The sequence below is a fragment of the Trachypithecus francoisi genome, unplaced genomic scaffold (assembly GCF_009764315.1).
Source record: "Trachypithecus francoisi isolate TF-2019V2 unplaced genomic scaffold, Tfra_2.0 Lachesis_group13, whole genome shotgun sequence".
NCBI lineage: Eukaryota > Metazoa > Chordata > Mammalia > Primates > Cercopithecidae > Trachypithecus > Trachypithecus francoisi.
The window spans coordinates 82600186-82614858 of record NW_022681458.1 but is presented as its reverse complement, the minus strand read 5'-3'; the positions used below and the strand labels follow the sequence as shown (position 1 = coordinate 82614858).

Sequence of the window (14673 nt, the reverse complement as noted above, 5' to 3'; positions counted from 1 at the left end):
AAAGTATTTTTTTTTTTAAAGAAACTTTTGTGTGACAATTACAGGGTTTAAAAGACTGTGCAACTGAGTGAAATGGATTGAGAAATATGGGGGAAGTAACAGTTTGAAAACCCAGGGTCAAAAAGGAAACTGAGTGTAGAATATCGTTTTTCAGGTAATTTAAAAATAAGCTAAATGATAGGGTTATCTTTTTATTTTTATAGATGACTTCTTAATTTATAAATTACTTATTCCTCATTTGTAAAACAAATAAAATATTTGTGTACTTAACGTTTAGGTGTGTATAAATTCACAAAAATTATTAACACTTAATGTTCAACCTTATATTTGGGATATCTTCAGAAGAATTGCAACCTCTTAGCTGAAGTAAAATCAGAATCTCATTTTTCAGAGATTTCAAAAAATTATCCTTTAAGAGAGGGCATATTTCCTACAGGTTTAGAATTAATTGGCAAGTATCGATATACAATGAGCATGTGGGCTTTGTGACTTTGCTGAGACAAAGAACTCAGGTAGCTGCATTCCTGAAACAAATGAGCTTCTAATTTCAAACATTTTTCAAATGCAAATCAGGCCCCCATGAATCATTTTGATGATTTTTTGAAGCATTAATGCAACAGAGTTAGTATTCCTCAAATGATCCCCAAAGTCACCTCTTTGCTAAGGATATTTCTCTTCTTGATGATTTTGAACCTGCCAACAGTCTCTCACCTTCATGTAGAGGATAACTTATCTGCAAATGTCCTATTATTATCTTAAACCAACCTCATTTTGAAGCAACAAAGAGAAAAAAATTAAATAGTGCATTAACATTTCATACCAGTGAAACAGACTTTTTTCATGCATAAAGTAGTTCTATCCATCTGTGGAAAGGTCCACCTTTTGTTTTTCCCTGTGCTTGTAAGTTACATTTTTAAAAGTACTCGTGGAGCCTCTGTAGAGTGGATTGGTTCCCTGAAAAAAAAAAGATTCAAGTGAAAGTATGTACATTTCGTTATTATACTGTATTAATACAGTATATTAACTGCAAATGGAAGAGCAGAGTCAAGCTCAATCTTGGAAACTATTAGAATGATTTTGATTAATTTGGTATTTCATGTATTTAGTGTTTTGCAATTTATACATTTTCATTTTGTTAAATATACAGAACACGTCCCATATGTATATTCTAAAAATCTTACCTCTTTTGGTAATACACAAATTTACAGATAGAAAACAAGGCTCAGCTATTGTGCTCACTGCTGTTTTCCCAGCACTGTGTCCCTGGCCCAGAGCAGGTGCTCAGTATGTATGGAATGAGTGGCATGAACAGTGATAGATGAACCAAAAGTGAAATCAAAGCCAAAAAAGTAAAAAACAGGAAAAGCGAAACTGGTAGAAACATACAAAAATGAACGACACAGTATCTGCCTTTAACAAACGTGTTACTGATGAGAGGCATCAAACAAGGGCACAAATAAACATGCTGAGATCAGATCAGATCAAAACTCTGGGTAGCCAAAGAACCAGCTGTCTTTTGCTTACTATGTAAAACAGTGTGTAAGACAACCACAAGAGACTGTTATGGAGGACCCCGGGGTCATGAAAGAGTGGCAATCCAAAGGCAGGCCAGGAAAAATGACTTTGCCTTGGGGACAGTGGGGAGGTTGGGTGTGGGACTTCTGGGTAGCTCAGCTGTGCTGCTTGGGCTGTAGATGTGCCTCCAGGTGCCAATAGCAGTGGTGCTGTAGCCAAAAGGACCAGAAGGATCAAGCCTCTTTAGTTGTTCCAGGCAGGAGGAAGGTATCTGGGTAAGGTACGGTTTCTTCTCTCCCATTTTCCAAGGTTAACCACACAGGCTATGGCAGCAGACAGTATGGGTCCAAAGCCAGCTCCACCACATGACCGTACTGAAGCCACTCTGAGCCTTGGTGTCCATATCTGTGCCTACCTTATCCAGGTAAAGTATTTTAGCACTGTGTGTAGCACATAGCAAATGCTCCATAAATGCTGCCTCTTCTCATTAGTTCCTATGTATAGCTTTTCTTCACATTTGGAAATTCCTTTTCTTTTAGATTTTACAGAGGATTATTAAGACATTTTCCCCCAGGGCTTTGGTGCACTTAACATTTCTAAGCCCATTACTGAGTATGTATGGAATCCAGGTACTGCCTCTGACCTTCTAAGTTAAAATCTTATGCTTTGATCACCTCATTCCATGAATTATAGCTGGTAACAATTTCTAGGGGTGGATTTGAAAAATAACATGATTGTCTTTGCTTGCTCAGTACATTTCTTTCAGCTCTTAGAAGAATTGAATAAAATTGGAAACACTCCCTGGTCTTTCCCACTCATTGGCCTCAGTAACCTCATTGTGAGTGGGAATCACAGCTGCACCCGTTTCTATGTTGTCCAGAGCTAGTGGCCTGACCTCTGGTCAGTGGCATGTTACCTTTGCTATGTGCCTTTAAAGAGATATGCTATTTCTATAATAAAGCCAAACAGAAAAGAGGTTCCTTGGCTGATGGTGGATGACGGGTGAAAGCTAAGTTGGTATAGTGCTTCTATTCCTGAGAGCAGCCTGGTTAATTCTGAGGGACCTCCAGATCTTATCTAGTCCTGCTGCCCTAAGAATTTGAGATTTTGAAGGCAAAGAGCAGACTGATGTGAATTTAGATGTAGATGGAGTCTCATTTGCAAATAAAAATCATGCATGGAATTCTATTAAATTTGAGAGACTAGAATCTAGTTGGTTACAGGAGAATGAGGGACTCAATTGAAGAAGCAAGATGGAAAAAAGTAAGAGGTTCCTCCAGGAAGCTCCCACCTTTGTGAACAGAAAAGACACTTTGAAAGAGGACACAGGTTGTGAGCAGGGCCAGCTTAGAGCTCTGTAGGACCAGGTACTTGTTTGTAGGTGCACCCTATATCATGTCAAACATATTGCAATACACCCATATCCCACACTTGAGTGTGACTTGAGTTGCAACTGACAAGATAACACAATGTTATTTAGTAGATATTTAGTTGAATGTTTAATTTTTATGGCAGAATTTTCATTCTGTATTTTAAAGCAACTTCTGTATTTTAAAGCAACTTCATTCATTCAGGTCTGCAATATTTTGGGAGTCCCTTGCAAAACTGGTTTAGGGCCAAGACATTGCTCATAGGGAGTGATGGGTAAAGCAGACTTCACCAGAGTAAGAGGGTAAAGTGGAAGCGTAAAAGTGGATGAAGAGCAAGTACATATTGCTGTTGTGTGTGGTAGGGTATTTTCTGGCCTTAGCTGAAGATCAGAGGTCAGGATAATGCACTCACGTTGGGTTTTGTTCCAGGAGGAGGTGTGGAAATGTCCACACTACCTCCTCTAGTGCTCTTCTGACTGTAACCTCTCTACATAGACTTTCCAGGAGAAATGCAGGCTTGAGTCCTGCTCTATTTCAGGTGAGTGTGCAATCCACTGCTCAGAAAAGGTCAGTTTTCCCCTAACCATCTGGGGTGACCAGGCTGATTCCCCCAGGAGTCTGGGAGTGCTAATTTAGGCTTGGATTTTGCAAATGCAATGGCACATTTTTCAAGATTGAAAAAGTGGTAATAGGAAAACTCTGTCATGACCCATAGCTTCCTTAATGATTGACCAACTGCCAAACGCAGACCTGATTTGCTTAGCACAGTACAAAATCAATCCATGACTGCAAGAAATGTCAGGCTGAACATTTTTTTTTGCCTCAAGTTAATGACTTGTCATCCTAGAAAAAAAATGTCTAATCAAAGATGAATTTAAATATGTTTCATTTGTGTTTTCATAAAGAATATGTGGGGGTGGGCGTTATTTTTAAAAGCATGATAAAAAGATAACCTTTCTTTACAGCTGCTCTGAAAGGTTTTAGGAGGTAGGAGTGGAGATCTTTCTGTCTTAAGCCCTGTCACTTTATGAGTCCAATGCAGTCCTATGCCAGGAGGCCTGACTGTCCCGATCGTCCCTGGAGGGCACTGGGTTTCGAAGACCAGTCAAATTCACTTCTTCAAGAAGAAATAGGTTTCAGAGAAAACACTCAATTAAATTGAAGACCTCTAAAAGTGTACAGTGAGCGACAATTTTTTTCAGTAGGATGTTACTGAAATTTAAACTGAATTATTTGAGTTAAACCTTTTTTGCATCCAAGTGAATAATTACTATCCAGTCATTATCTAGTCAGGAACATCAAACATTTGTTATTCAAAGAAACTCAATTTAATATGGGAATAATATTTTCCATTTATGCTTTTTTTTTCTGTTTAATGCATGTTTGGGTCGCATGTTAGACGAAGAAACAGCAAAAATTCAGTATTTGAATTTCAGTCGTGTTCTACATCCTGAGGGAGAACGATTCATGTTTTTGGGGAAATTAACTGTTAATTAAAATGTTATTTGAAAGATATTAATCACTTGTCAGTATTTATGCCTCTGTATGAGAACATTGAAATGTGCTGGTTAGTAGATACACATCACGTAATTGCCCAAGTGCGTGTTTGTGGAACACCTGCTTATTACTTCTAGGAGGGTCAACCAAAGGCTGTGCTTAGAAGAACAATGAATAATTAGGCTTCAGCTTAACTATGCACCAAAAGTTAGGGAAGTCCCTTAACTTCTCTGAGCCTCAGTTTAGCTCTTCAAAATGGAAATACCGGGATTATATCATGGGGCTTGCTGCTATTGTCCTTTGTGGCAACTTAATCACATTCTTTTACCAGGTTGCCCTTCTAACCATCACAAGGCATTTGTTGGAGAGTTGATAAAAGTCAAAAATAAACACCTGTGGCCAGGGGTCAGGTGACGTGAACTCGGCTACAACTTTGGGCTTATTAGTACTGTGTTCTAAGTCACCAAGCTAACCTATCTGTTTACCTTTACATTGTTAGGAATGAGTAAATTATATCTTCTCCTGAGGAATTTTGCTTAATTATGGAAAACACATACATTCACAAAAAGAGGAAAGCTATATAACAAACCTCCAAAGACCTATCACTCAGACTCAACAGTTGTCACAATTCTGCCACACCTGCTTCAACTATCCCTCCATCCCACTCTCTTGGCTGAATTATTTCAAAGCGAACCCCAGCTTTCATCTCCTTTCACTCGTTCAGTATGCATCTCTAAAAAATATGGATATTTTCTAGCAATGTCACCATGCCATTATCATACCTAATCAAATTATACTTACTTGCTATCATTCTAATACCCAGCATGTATTAATCTTTTCTCAGTCGTTTCATGTATTTATTATTTATTTTGGAGACTGAGTATCACTCTGTCGCCCAGGCTGGAATGCAATGGCATGATTGTGGCTCACTGCAGCCTTGACCTCATGGCTCAAGTGATCCTCCTGCCTTAGCCTCCCAAGTAGCTGGGACTACAGGTGTGCACCACCATGCCTGGCTAATGTTTGTATTTCTTTTTGTAGGGACGGGGTTTTGCCGTGTTGCCTAACTCGAACTCCTGAGCTCAAGGGATCCAATCCTCCTGTCTTGGCCTCCCAAAGTTCTAAGATTACAAGTGTGAGTCACCATGCCTAGCCTTTTTCCAGTTGTTTTAAAAATGTATTTTTACAGGAGGACTGTTCAAATCATGATCCAAGCAAGATCCAAATTGCATTTGGCTGTTGTATCTAGCACATTTTTAATGGGAAGATAAAGTAGATAAAAATTTTCACTGTTGATTGTCCTGTACCATATATTATGATTAATTTAGAATAAGTGCATACAACATAAACATCCCTTATCAAGATAAATTTATCAAAAATGGAAAATTCCATTTGCTTTAGGAATTGAAGGCATTGCTATAAAAATTGTTAACATCAAATTATTTGCGTGGACAAATCCAAAGGAGCATTGTGTCTGCCTGCATTTTCTCCAGTGATATCATTGTTGTTTAGAATCAGTAATGTAAGATAATTGCTGTTAGATACCTGGACACACCATTAGAGGTAGAGAGATGAAATTAAAACCATGAAATTGTTTCTATGGGTCTCTAGAAATGTAATTATCTCTCCTGTGGAAAAGAAACACAGAAAACTATAGTCCTGCCTTCTGCTTGCCTCTTGTGAAGAGAAGGCACTTAAATTATTCCTATTGAGTTTATGTATTTAAAGGTTAATACTTTTGGGCTTTTCTTCAGGTCTCTGTTTAAAATTTATGTTATTCAGAAAAAATAACTACATGGCATTTAAAAAATCATCTCAATTTTGCTTTGTAACCAATTAGATCAGTAACAAGTATTTCCATAGAAATTGGCATGAATTATCATACTACTTATGAACATTATTCCATTCATTATAACATAACCAATTTATGGAAATGTTTAGATACAGCACCCATGCTTTATCAAATGGGGCCTGAGGGATAATTCCTAGTGGTAAGGAAGCACTGGTAAAAATATACTTCCCTGATGTCCCTAAGCAGCTGTCTCAGGAGCCTCATGAGACTCTTCATCGTGGTGGAAATCCCCACCGCACTGAGACAAATCTATGCAATGAGGGTCATCTGGGTCCAGATAATGGATAGAGGTTCCTTTGTCCCCGAAGCAGAACAGAAATCAAAGCTGTTGGGGTCATGGCAAGAGTGGGAGAGAAAAAATGTGACACTTGAACTCTCAGATCAGAAGAAAGCTGAGCCCCTCAGTCTCTTCCACCAGCCTCTTTCTCCCCTAGACAAGGAGTAGCCCTAAGTTTCCACATACCGTTTGCCACTTGGCTTTTGATCGTTCTGCTTCAAATTTGGCAACTTCTTTACGATCATGAAATGACACCAGCAGCTTCCAGATGCACAGCAGGACAACCCCGATGAGAAGAATAGCCAGGGAAACCCCCAACATGATCATGGGAATGTTTGGAGGCTTTGGACAATCTGCAGAAATAAAGAAAATTATAAGAAGGTGGTAAAATCAACATTTTGACATTGGAAAGGCATTTCTTGTTGGATTTTCCATCTACTTTTTCTGCAGCAGAGGATAAATATTGACACCATTTTTGCTTTGCTTAAATTTTAAAAATGAGTTACTTGTTGAAGGATAGCCCTGCATTCCTTCAAAGTAGAACAAAAGATAAAGGAAGAATTTAGTTATTCAAAGTAAATGTATATAGACTTGATGGCTGACTCTAAAAGAGAATCCAAAAAAGTGATAATTAATGCACATGGAATATTTAAAGGATTAAGAAAAAAGACTAGTTTAATCACTAAAAATGGTCTCTTCTGAGTCCATGATAAAGTAGAAATGGAGTGTATATGTGTGTGTGTGGTGTGTGTGTGTGTGCTGCATGCGATCAGTTTTTTTATGGACCTTCTTGAATCATGGGGAGTCTAGAAGACTACATTAAAATTTATATAAAACCTATCCCTTGAAAAAATTACTATTTCCTTCTTTCTTTATAGACAGAAGACAATGATGGGTTTCAGTTCTATTTTGTTGAACCCTAATGCAGTAGTCTGGTTTTGGGGAAGTTCCTGGACTAGATTCAGGAGAGGTGGATTCAATTCCCATCTGATGTACAGTAGCTGTGTGAATGTGATCCAGTCCGTTGACCTCTCTGAGCCCAGGCCCTTCACCTGTAAAACAAAGTTCAGTGTTCCCTTAACTTTTCTGATAACAATAAGCTGAAGTGTTCTTGCTTACTAACATGGCTTCCTAGACCCTTTCCCCAATATTCTGATTCAGTGGGTCTTGGATAAGGCCACTGATTTTGTATTACTAAATATTCTAAATGATTCTTATTTTCAAGCAAGTTTGGGAAATTAGATGTTCTGTAGGGTCCTTTCAACTTGAATATTCTCTGAAATATTATTTTGACTCTATTGATGATATTAATGTAATTTTGCCATTATACAGTACCTTTCCTAATTCACAGCAGAATGACTAATAGTCCTTGCAATATGCCTAAGAGATGATACATTTCTTAATGAAACATTATAATTATGCTCTCCTCTTACTGTCATGGAAAAAAAATCCCACATAACATTATCGCTAGATATCTGCATCCCTCTGCAAGAAATGAGGCAAAATCCATGGTATCTGTGGAGGAAATGTATGATGCTTAGCTTATCCTAAGTCTTACTGCTTTTAGAGATTTAATAAGGAGAGTTATACACATATGACTAGTCATGCTGTCTTTAAGGTAAGGATCTGGAGTCGATGTGAATCTGAGTAGGACTAATTACCCACTAACAGCATGATGCCTGGCCTCACACACTTTTGTTCTTTGGCCAAGAAACCATGTAAAGAGATTATGCATAAATAAGAAAAGGAGCTAATGACATACCTATTACTGTATGAAGATCTAAAGACTATATTCTCGCATAGCAAATGAACCATAGCTGCCTCTAATAGGTTAGCACATTCCTGCAAATAAAGCAGCAGGCTTGTGTCATGAGAATATATACTGGCTACATCTTTGGCTAAGAAATGCCGGGGGTGGGGGGGCGCATAGTATGCTCCTGCTCGAAGCAAGATGAAGCTTGCTACAATCCTGCACCTAGACATGAATTAGGAGAGTTCTCCAGAAGGGACTAAAGAAGAAATGGTGCGGTCTGACAGAGATAATTAAGAACTGAAAGTCTCAGAAATTGTACATTTCTCAATTAAAGATTTTGGTCCAAGTGCCAGAGCAGGTCTTACACAATAGAGATCTTCACTTTTCATACTCAGATGTTTCTTGAGATGCTCAGACTGCAAGTGGATTTCTACATGGAAGAAGAGGGTCACCTCCATCACTGTGTGCAATGTGGCCTATTGAGTCCTGGTTGGTGCAGCACCTACTTCTAAGATCCTGAGTATCTAACTCTGCTACATGCGTTGTGCAATCTGGTAGCTCAATGTGCCTATTGAGTGCTTGAAATGTGAGTTTTCCCAAGTAGCTTATGCTGTAAGGGTGAAATAAACACTAATTTTGAACACTTGGTATGAAAAAAATGTAAAAAATCTCAGCTTTTTTATTGATTACATGTTGAAATGACAATATTTTCGATAACATGGTAAATAAAATTCATTTTACCTGTTTCTTTGACTTTGTAATGTAATTATTAGAAAATTTTAAATTACATATAGGGTTTGCCTACCAGTTCTGTTGGGTGATGCTGATCTAACATCCTTTTGTGATTCAGATATGTATGATGATTGTATAGCCAGTAGGAGGCAGTAGAGCACAGTGGTTCAGAGCATGGGCTCCAGGCCAGGCTGCCAGAGCTCCTCCACCAGCCCTGGCACGTAATTACTGTCAGACTTAGCAAATTATTTAATGTCTCTATGCCTCAATTTCCTTACCTTTAAAATGAAAATAATAGTGGTACCTGTTTTATATGGTTGTTAAGAATATTAAGCGAATTATGTAAAATATATAGAACATCTGGCAAATGGTATTAGTGAGGGCTCAAAAAATGAGAGCTGCTATAATAATTAATATTACTATTGTTACAGCAAATACAGCACTCTTTCCCCTTTTCTATCCTCATCACCTCAAGGACCTGGAGCCTCTAAGTTGGAACCTGTGGGTATAGCATCTACCCTGGCTGGTACTTTCCAGCCAGGAAGCCTTCCTGCCTATCATTCCTTGACTCTGTTGCGGCTCTTATGCTCTGGAAGTCCCTCCAGATGGTGGGGGCAAGAAGGAAGATGAAAGAAATCTGTGTCTACAAGCACCTGTGTCTACAAGCACCCTGGTGGCGACCCTTCACTCAGCTCTTTTTTTTTTCAATTTGCTTAGAGGACCCTGGGGATCAGCCCCTTTCTCTTTTCTCAGTTTGCCTCTTCTACCGAAGCCTCCACCAGGCCATCCTGGGATTTTCTAGTCTGAAAGCTGTGAGACGGGAGACAGGAGGGACTATGGACTTCCGGGGACAGGTTCTGCTCTGTTGGCCCCTGGAAGCGCCAGGCCTACCCAACCATGCCAACATTTGTTGAGGAAGAGGGAGCCTGGAAGCTGTCAGCTGACTCTTGTTAAGCCTCAGGGAGGTAATTTTTCCCTTCACTTTTCCCTACTACAAAAGCATGAGGATAACAACACACCATAATAAAAAGCATCAGGGCATCTGTGCGTGCTCTGCGGAGTGGCATGTTGCAGTGCCACTCGTATTGTGTGGAAGAATAAAAGAACAGACAACAGCTCAGTAATGAGGAGGCATTTAGCCCAAGGCATGTTTCACCAAAAAAATAAAATAAAATAAAAAATCACCAACTAGATACAAAAGTCTCTGAATTAAAAGCAGGACTTATTCTGGAAATTTGTTTTTGTTGTTTGAAACTTGTTTTTTTCAATAGAATCAATACGATAAGGGATGGCTTTGATTTCAAGATAACTTGCTAAAGCCACTGCCACAGTCACAGAGGGTTGGGAGTGTAGCTGGAGAATTTTATTTTATAAGACAGATAATGAGCAGGCAGGCTTTTTTTGGTATTATAAAATAATTCTTGCTTGTACGGCAGGATTCTCCTTATGTTTCCCTAATGAACGGCCATAAGACTCATTTTATGTATGCATTTCAAAGGAGTTGATTGACATGAGTTTTCCAGAGCAAGTCTCCAGGCGCACTCAGCATACCTGAGCTTCAAGGCCAAGTTCACAATCATCTTCAGATTCCTTGGATTGTGCCAACCTCTATCTCTCCCTTGCCCTCAGCAACTGCAATGTGACATTTTTCTGATCATGTTTTCTTGATTGGGATATAATTGTCTTGAACCTGCTTTTTGGTTCCCTTAACATTGCTGTGGTTTTTATGTTCTAAAGTAACGCCAATTTGATACTTTTGGTTTCAAGTTCAGGACCTAATATTTTCTCAGCATATCAATAAGCAAGCACGTACAACAAAACACACCTATCTGCCTTATGGCCTGGCCCTGTCGCTGTTGTCTGGGGCAGAAGTGAGGCTCCAAGCTTTTGCGGGAAGGAGGAGGTTGCAAACAAGGTCTGATGAGGTCTGATTTAATGTAGCTGTCATATCTGCAGGAATGGTTTAGGGAGGAACACGTCACTGATTAAAGACAGAAAATATGAGGCACCTGTGAGTGTCTTGTATTTACCTGTGAGTAAATGAGAATGCAGTCCGTGTTAGGGCTGTCGCTCACAGGGAGATCTTGGGACCATTTGTATCAGGCTTGCCAGGGTAGTTGTTAAAATGCAGAGCCCTGGGCCACACATCAGATGGTGTTGACTCAGGATATAGGCATTTTTAACAAGTTCTCCAAGGGAGAACTAACATTCACTAACATTTGAATCCCTCTCAATCAAAGTATGAATACCTTCTCACCTACTTTCTTCTCTACTAAATATAAACTTCTCTCTCCCCTTCACTGAATACAAAATGTTTAAAGTTTTCCCAAGTCCAAAACTGACTCTATGAGTTGGTGTGGATGAAAATCCACAGGAGCAATGGACACCTTGACATCCTTTTAGATGACATCCTTCCTCATTTGCTGCTTAACGTCTTTTCTGATTCAGCATTATCATTTGATGACCCATTACCATGAGTTGCCACTATTTTATGTGCATTATTCCACTTAATCCTTGAGTCAACACTTAGAAAAAGTACTATTACCTGTTCCATTTTACAGATGAGGAAATAAGAGACTCAGAAACTCAAGTGTCTTCCAGAATGTCACTCAGCTATTAAATAATGGAGAAGGATTTGAACAAAGGTTTGCCTGATTCATACTCTTTTAAAAAAAATGGACACACTCCTCTCTGTTACCATTTCCTAAAGATAGACCTTTTGCTTACATTTCATTTAATTCACTTACCTTTCTATAATTAATCAGTCAGCTTTCAGGAGGATGATGAGTGCTGCAACTCCAAGTCATCTTAGCTGTTTTTTTTTTTTTTTTAGGCAGAGTCTCACTCTGTGCAGTGGCGCAATCTTGGCTCACTGCAACCTACACCTCCCGGGCTCAAGCAGTTCTTCTGCCTCAGCCTCCCAAGTAGCTGGGATTATAGGTGCAGACCACCACGTCCAGCTAATTTTTGTAATCTTAGTAGAGACAGGGTTTCATCATGTTGGCCAGGTTGGTCTCCAACTCCTGACCTCAAGTGAACTGCCCACCGCAGCCTCCCAAAGTGCTGGGATTACAGGTGTGAGCCACTGTGTCCGACCCTTATCTGGTCTTAATAAGAGACACTGGAACATACTGAATCTTCTAACTGGCATCTTTCAATCCTTGGGAAACTTTAAGAAACTTCATCAAAAATTTGGAAATGTCTTTCCTGGCATGCTACCCAGAGCTATTTTCTGGTTGTTTTCTCTTCTCCTGTGTAGTGTCATTTGCCATGGGCAATGGAAAGGAAACCACTCACCTTTTTCACTGATGCTGTGAATGATGCTTTTCCCCTCATTATCTGTAGTTATCAGGAATGTAATAAGACATTCATTTTCTCCTTGCAGAGAGCAGGAAACAGAACCATCCTTTGAGAAATCTGTAAATAAAGGAGTCATTCATTAGGTTAAAAAGATTCCAAAAGAGATTATTTTTAAAACAAAGTGGTATTGAGTTTTAATATGTAAATTAGAGTTTTCAATATTGCAGAATGAGAATAGGAAAGGCATAGGGTTTTTTTTTCTCATGAAGTGAAGTTTTAGTTTTTACTCACGTTCCAGAAGAACAGTTTCAGATGTGGTCAATCAGGACTGACCACAAAATGCACCTATCAAACGGATATGGGCAGGATTGCAACAGGCTGAACGTACTTCAAGGCAGGTACCCACAGCTGCCTTGGGAATAGAATGGCCCTGATTATGGTAATGAGGGGGCTATAGGTTCTTCTTTGCTGGGAGCATGAAGGATGTCCAGATTACATTTCTGCACAGTTCAAACTGATACTGATACTTTTAAAGGGGCCTTTCTCACAATGGCATAGTCAAGATGCTGGCCATGTATTATGGTAACAGTAACATAAATTAATATCAGGAAACTGAAACTGAAGCTTTATGTAGCTCAGGGACCAGAAGGATAAAGGTAAATGAATCTACAGTGACAGTTTGTCTATCATTCAGTAGAGCTCCTTTCTTAATTTGAAAAAAAAAAATCCAGTTTTCCTCAAATATTTTCCAAGTGGGAATTCTTCCTTATTGAGCTCATTCAAGAGGCAGAAAGTGAACGTCATGACAGAAATTAAAAGTAAAGTAAAATGGCCAGAGATGCCAGTACTATCTACCAGAAATTTTAGTAGTCCAGGACCTATGCCAAAATTATGTGGCATTCTCCTGATTAAGAAAACCAAACAAATTTGTTTAACTGTTCTCCTATCTTTTAAGTTGGAGACTTTTCAATGATGGTTACAAACACTGTTTTTCAGAAACCTGTAAGTAGAAGTCCTTTTGCTCTTATTCTAAACTTTTAGGACATGGGTCCAAAGTTAGTGTGTTATGCTACAATGGATCAGAACATTAAAACTGGGGCTGTCCTTGATAATCTTGAACATACTCCTACTGGACTTATAATCTCTCTCATTAGCTTAACAATAAAAACATGAATAAAGCAGAATCGAATGTGTTCTCTAACAAAAATTAAATAATAGTCAGTTTTTGGTAGAAAAATGCCATAGCCATAGATAGAAATATTAAGTTGCTGTTTGCTGTCTTCACATTTTGTTTGAGATGAAAAACCCGACAGTGTCTGTGAGAAGTATGCTTTGGATTATCTATGAAAACAGGAACCAGCAAGACATTTAGCATTATAAATAAGATTTTGGATGATAGATTTAAGTGTACAAACTATTTTTGAACCCATTAGTAATATCTATTACATAGGAATATTAAGCAATCTAATTACAAATCATCCTAGTCTAGACACTGCCAAATGATTATGGTCATCTAAGTCACCTGGGAGTTTTGAAAATATAGATTCTGGGTACCCACCCTTGGGTACTCTGATTTGAGAGGTTGGTTGTACAGGAGCTTATACACTTAGTGAGTTGTTTAATAAGTATTTAATCTCCTTTTTTGAAAAAAAGGAGATTCTGATTAAGAGATTTGGTGAGATGTGTGTTATTTCATATGTTTGATAGCAAATGGTACTGCATATTTAATTCATACATTGGCCATTTTATTTGGCCTTTACCACACCTCCTGTTAACTTGCCACTCCAATTAACTAGGGTTCATGAAATCTTGGGGACTATGCGTTTTCTCATTGGAGTGTTTTCTTGCTTCTTTCCCCCTCTCTGTGGGAAAAGTGCAGGGTCACTCTCCTTGCCTTGAACATATTTAATGAAACATTTTATTCTGAGGTAGGAAATATGTGAACTGCTTATCATACTCCTTTCAGTAATATTAACCATGTTTTTAAAATCTTTCTTTCAAATGGCTGCACTGAAGCCTAGAGAGAGGCTTACTTGACCTGGCCAGGGTTATTTAAGTGTTAATGGAATGGCAGAATATGATCTTTGAGTCACAACTTCCATCTTGCTTTAATTACTTCACCATTCCTTTTCATGACTGTTACGGCTCTAGATGTAGCCTGTTCCATAGTGTGTGGATATTGAAATAGTATTATCAAATGTGCAACGACAGATTTGCATAATTTGCTGCATAATTTCTTTTGTTGTTCATAGAAAATGGACCTCTCTTTTTTCCCTTCCTTTGTGAATGTCTACAGTGCTGCTCTAGAATAATAGAATGAAAATAAGATGCCAAGCAGTCCATGGAACCATACTCAGAGAAGGAAGAAATGTGAAAA

The 14673-nt window shown here is 38.6% G+C and overlaps 1 protein-coding gene across 8 annotated transcripts in view; it reads right to left on the bottom strand.

Moving 5' to 3' along the window:
- ITGB6 (integrin subunit beta 6) overlaps positions 1 to 14673 on the bottom strand; it is an 86199-nt gene that overhangs the window by 1499 nt on the left and 70027 nt on the right. For 6 of the 8 annotated variants that reach the window (XM_033231334.1, XM_033231328.1, XM_033231331.1 and 3 more), the window contains 3 exons: positions 12294 to 12413; positions 6698 to 6864; positions 821 to 954 (listed from right to left, as the gene is read on the bottom strand). In XM_033231334.1, coding sequence (XP_033087225.1) covers positions 856 to 954; positions 6698 to 6864; positions 12294 to 12413 — 386 coding nt within the window. In that variant the 3' untranslated portion in view covers positions 821 to 855. The other 2 variants (XR_004441748.1, XM_033231330.1) reach the window with 2 other exon arrangements.